Source organism: Alexandromys fortis, unplaced genomic scaffold, assembly GCF_014885135.2.
Source record: "Alexandromys fortis isolate MF-2015 unplaced genomic scaffold, M_Fortis_MF-2015_v1.1 scaffold_38, whole genome shotgun sequence".
Lineage (NCBI taxonomy): Eukaryota > Metazoa > Chordata > Mammalia > Rodentia > Cricetidae > Alexandromys > Alexandromys fortis.
Window position 1 is genome coordinate 6,605,560 of NW_026067916.1, and position 6,000 is coordinate 6,611,559.

The following is a 6,000-nucleotide window of genomic DNA, read 5'->3' on the forward strand; positions in this document are numbered from 1 at the left end:
CAACAAATAAGGAAAGCAAAGCAAGATGTAAACAACTTGAATGTTTTCCTGTCAATAGATAAGCAGGACCTAACCAAGTTTGATTGGGTAGTATGATATCTCCTGGTGCCTAATGGTAGGGAATGATGGAAAAGAACCCAGTTAGTGAAACTTGGGGAGCAGATGGGAAGTGGGGTCCATGCTCTGGTCCTCTCTTTTGATGGGCACAAGACATTCAAAACATCTGTGGATAAATTTCCCTTTGTAAGATTAAGTAATTAAAAGGGAGCTAAGTCAAAGGAAAGGGTTGTTGAAGAGGGAAAAATGGAAACGCCCTTGGAGTCCCATCTCTACAGTGCTAAGTTTCCTTCTACTTTAAATCACTGTACTTGCAGATATGGGGTCTGTGTTACTTTCCTGGGCACTATGATACAACCCCAATGAAGGCAGCTGGAGGGGAACAGGTCTAACTGTCCGTAATTTGAGGGATACAGTCCGTGCTCTTCAGGAAGGTCTGCATTTAGGAAATGGGAAGAGTCAGGACAGCAGCAGAGAGACTAAGAAGTAAAGGGACAGGAAATGGCGTGGGACTAAAAATCTAAGGGCTCAGTAGGCCATTTCCTCCCATTACACTCCGTGCTAATGGTTCCTCTCTACCCAAGATGGCCTTGCAAGCTGGGGGGCAAGGGGTCATGAGTTCCTAGGAAGCGATTTTAAACTCAAACCTCAACAAGGGTTATCTATTCTCCATTCTAATTTAGCCAGCATGATACCAGTCATTTCACCACTTCAATTTCAAATATGGCCACCTTCTTTCCATTTATTTTTTTCATGACATGTGAGAAAAGGCATGTCTTTCCGTCTCAGATGCGGTAACCTGAGGCCACGTTCTTCCTCTCTATTTGACACTTCTTCACATAGTCTGAAGACTTTTATTCAGCCACTAATTTAAAGCAGAAGTTTCTTTCTTTTTCATGGTTTTAGTCATTGCACCACGCATTCAACTTTCTACCTGTGAATTAAGTTCTACCAGCCAATTAATTTAAAATAATTTGGCCCTGTGTCCTTTCCTTCATCCTCACTGCACCTTGATGACCAGGTCACTTTTGCATCCGTTGTGTCTCTGTGGTTGCTTCGGCTCGGCCTGCCAGCCTTCCTTCTTGCCTCACTGTGCCCTTTTGTGTCCACTTCCAGCCCCTCTTATTTTATTCCTTGAAGCAACTAAGCCACAACAACGCTTCCACATCATGGAATGTAGAAATGTTATGTTTCAAATGCTTTGTTGTTTCTTCCCACCGAGTAAAGAGACCCACCTCCATGACAAGGATGCCACATCTCTTAGCTTTCCGTTGCCTACTCTGACCACTTCCTCTCCGTTTTGTCTTCTCTGTGGACACAATGTTCCCTATTGTTTCTGTCATGTTATGCAGGTTTTCCTTCTTTGTGCCTCACAGCTTAAATTCTAAGAATAAGTTAGAGCCATGTCTTTATTGTTTTTTTTTCTGAACTTTAGTTTGACTCTTTTTTGTACAGTTTAAGAATTATAATATTTACTTGCAGGATATCTGGTGACAGTCACCATCATGAGTACAGAACATCTCCATCGTAGTAACTTGTGATCTTCTATACTGAAAATAAAGAGTAGACACTGAGAAATATTTAATAATTTGATAGTACAGATGCTAAAAATGCATGAAAAATAAATCTACTTGAATTTTTAATTGAAAACACAATGCAGTCTTTCTCCTAAAGCTATACTGAACCTAAGTAGTGTTAAATGCATTAAAATGCAAAATAGTAAAAAACAAAGTATTGTACATGTAGATGCTGGTATTTTCTTTAGTTGATACTTGGTCATGAGAAAATGTGTTGAAAATCATCTTACTTCATCTCTCAAATTTATTAAGTTAATTATATTCTTGCAAACATGGGCTTTTTGCTGAAACCTTAGATTCGAATTAGATTAATTTCCCATGAGAAGAAGCCTGAAGAAAGGTAGTTAAATTTAGTAACTGTAAAGTCTTTGTTAGGCTAGGATCTGTAGAACTGCATCTGTTTGTAAGGTGACGTTTGACCAACTTCTTTGGTTGGTTCTTAAATTATTACTCCATTATTCTGGCTCACTGGAAACATTTCATGTGTTCTACATTACTTCCAGGGTCTGTATACTTAGCCTGAGATGACTTGGTGTGTATCTTTTTGAGGTTTATTTCAGGGCATATCATTCCGAAGTAAACATAAAAAGATGTCACAGTTAAAGAGAAGGTTATTAAGGTAACTATTTAAGGCTTAAGATCAGGACTGGATGTCATGGATTTTACACTGATAAAGTTAGTTTGGGGATCTGTTCATTTCCTATGTCTCTTAAGCATGCTGGAGACTACATGATATATATACAGGATTGGTGATAGCGTCTCTGTCCAGAAGGCTGGAAGAAAAAGGATGCAGAAGAAAATATGTGTCAGGTGGTTCAACAAAGGTCTTGGCCCCTGGTCATCTTAAGTAATTTGATTTTATATTTATTTATTCAAATATTTATTTGGTTGGTTAGTTGGTTGGTTGGTTTTGGTTTCCCAAAACAGGGTTTATCTTTAGCTTTGGAGCCTGTCCTGGAACTCACTCTGTAGACTAGGCTGGCCTTGAACTCACAGAGATTCACCTGCCTCTGCCTTTTAAGTGCTGGGATTAAAGGTGTGCACCAACAGCACCTGGCTGATTTTATTATTAAATGAGTGGTTAAGAAGATGGAGCACCTGGAGACAAACATGATGGGGTAGAGGAGCATTCTGGTGGCTGCGTGAAAAAATATGGACGGCTGTAAGCTAGGAACAGACTGGCTGAAAAATGTCTGGTGATCTGCACTGGCACTGGTGACCTTGGAGTTTGATATGGAGTGGACACGCTGCTGGACAGAATGCAGAGCATGGAGTTCAGTCTTAGTCTGGAGAGTAAAATGATGTCACCATATTCTGAGCTGGGAACGGGAAAATGAGTGGGAACGAGCAGTTCTGTTGCTTACACCGATTTCACCTTTGCCCCCCACCAAGTATTTAATGAAAATAAGAAGGAACTAGTCGGGACTTTTATGTAATTTGATGCAATAAAAGAGGAATAACTGCATACACCAACAAGGAACACTTGATAACTCTCAAGATTGAAAAGGATTTGGATAATCAATAATTTGTTCTAAATGGGTTTTGTACCCATGCCTAACACTCTGAGCAAAATTAAATTTCTTTTGTTGAGATAACTATAATTTATAATATATTTCATAATGAACAGGCATTAGATAAAGTAAGCCAAAAACGTGATTAAGCAAGGAAATGCCCATCTTAACATATAACAAAGAAAGTATAAACAAAAGAAAGTATAAACAAAACCTATAGAATATCTTTATTCTTTAAACTGCAGATTAATAAATGCAATGTTTTTCTCAGATCCTAGATTCATCAGTGCTCATCTCATCCCAGAGAGTGACAACCCTGAAGATGATAAAGTGTATTTTTTCTTCCGAGAAAATGCAATAGATGGAGAACATTCTGGAAAAGCCACTCATGCTAGAATTGGTCAGATATGCAAGGTGAGGTAAAGAAATAAAAAGCATTGTTCATTCACTATTTAATTTCCTTTTATTTTCCATTGATTTAAATGATGTTTAAAATGATATCTAATACCGAATATTTAAATGTTTAAAATGATTGAAAAATGTATTATATACAAATAGGAATATGCTTAGAGATTATGAAATAACTTTTTCACAATTACATTCATTATTTTGTTTCAAAGTCATGGAATACAAAGTATTTTCCTATATGAATAAGAATAATATATTACCTGAAAGAACATACCTTCTACATTTTCAGATTTAGCAGTTTCGTACACTAATATATTTTGAATAGATATTTGATATTGGAATACAGATAAAGCATTGAACCATGAGCCAAAATTGGGATAGTTTATATTTACAAACTGATGATTTCATCAGCACATAGGTTCATATTCAAACACATACAAATGCTGGAATGAGGTGATCTGATATTTATTTTTCTGGAGGATTCGGTGTTTAATATGGTATAATATTGCATAACAGTGTTATAGCAGAAAAAAATCCATGGCGTCTTTCTGATCTCTTTCTTAGCATATTATGATCTGATGATACAATACAACTGATTCCTAAAAAGTTTCCTTTGTGATTTGGAAACATAGAACAATGTGTAGATAAATCAGACATTTTTATGAAAATAAATAAGTTTAAAGTATTTGCTACAGAGTTATTAAAAGCTGTATAATATATACCATATAAACAGAATATAAATGTATTCTCTAATTTTAAGAAAACTGTTACTGCAATATGTGTACATAAAAATTAGTTTTAGCTGGGCAGAGGTGGCACGATACCTTTAATCTCAGCACTTAGGAGGCAGAGGCAGGCAGATCTCTGTGAGTTCAAGGCCAGCCTGGTCTAAAGAACAAGTTCCAGAATAGTCAAAACTACACAGAGAAACCCTGTCTCAAAAAAAAAAAAAAAAGAAAAGAAAAAAAAATAGTTTTAAAGATAGTATCTTCTTTTAAATATATGTCTTTGCAATAGAATTCAGAGTAACATTTACATTAAAATTCAATTTTATTTGCAGTAATAAGGCATTCTGAAAATATTTTCTAGGGAATATTTTCTCAACCGACTGGTTACAGTCTAAAAACTGTCTGACTGTTGTAAGCTGTTGAAGTGTTTGGTTTCAGTAGCGTGGCTTGGTGGATTTATTGTCAGTGAAGACAATGAGCAACACTCCTCATCCATCAGACATATGCCCAGGGAAGGCTGATTTTGTACCCAGTAGCATCCCTGAGTCAGGCTGCAGCGGCGGTGAGATTCAAAGGAAACACTGACTCAGTAGGGAGAACTTGCCTAACCCAAGCAAGCAGTCAATTAATAATTTTTCCATTATTAATAGCATGGTGGAAGAGAAAATTTCCTTTAAATTATTTTAATTGAAAAGTTGCATTCATTTGTAACATACAGAATGTCATTTTAACATTTATAAGTGGATCAATCTAGCAAATTAGTATATGTTTTAAATCATATACTTTTATTCTATGTGGTAACAACGCTTAAAAATCCTTTTTAGCAATTTTTAAGAATATAATATTAAAACTACCTGTAGCAATCATGTTATATAATAGATTTCTTGAACCTCTTATTCCCATTTATTCAAAATTTTCTATCCTTTGGCCAATTTGTGTTCAAATTCCACTGTTCTCCTAGACTCAGTGGGTCACCATTCTATGCACTGCTTTAGAGAGTTCAACATTTTGGGATCATTTTTACTTGGGGTCAGTGATATTTATATTAGCCTATCTGACTGAATTTACCAAGCAAGTACTCCTGGTTTCCTGGTTTAATCATATTAAATGGCTAAATAATATTTCATAGTGTGCATATTTCAAATGAGTTAATCTACTCCCATTAATGGACAAAATGTAACATTTAAGAACTTTTTTTTTTTGAGACAGCATTTCTCTGTAGCGTTAGAGCCTGATTTGGAAGTAGCTCTTGTTAGACCAGGCTGGCCTCGAACTCACAGAGATCCGCCTGCTTCTGCCTCCTGAGTACTAGGATCAAAGGTGTGCACCACCACCCAGCACATTTAAGGACTCTTATGGGCATTCCCTTTACTGAGCTTTGGATCAAAGATTTGAGCAAAAATATAATAAATAGGATAATAGTTTATATTTAGACATTCAGAATGGTTATGACTCCTTTGAAATATAAAGAATGGGCGATTACTTGATTACAAGAAAAGATGTCTTCTTAAAAATAACTTAAACAATCTTGTCTACTTCCCATAATCAGGAGGATAGCTATATGTTTCTCTTTGGGATCACCTTCTTATTTAGCTTCTTTAGGAGATCAAATTATAGACTCACTGACCTTTATTTATCTCTAGAAACCAATTATGAGTGAGTACATCCCATGTTCATCTTTTTGGGTCTGGGTTACCTCACTCAGGATAGTGTGTTCTA

At 36.1% G+C, this 6,000-nt stretch overlaps 1 protein-coding gene across 3 annotated transcripts in view; it reads left to right on the top strand.

Annotated features, from left to right (window-relative positions):
• Sema3a (semaphorin 3A) overlaps nucleotides 1–6,000 on the top strand; it is a 350,207-nt gene that overhangs the window by 301,176 nt on the left and 43,031 nt on the right. For all 3 annotated transcript variants that reach the window (XM_050139692.1, XM_050139693.1, XM_050139691.1), the window contains one exon: nucleotides 3,417–3,559. In XM_050139692.1, the coding sequence (XP_049995649.1) occupies nucleotides 3,417–3,559 (143 nt within the window). The remainder of the gene's footprint in view (nucleotides 1–3,416; nucleotides 3,560–6,000) is intronic.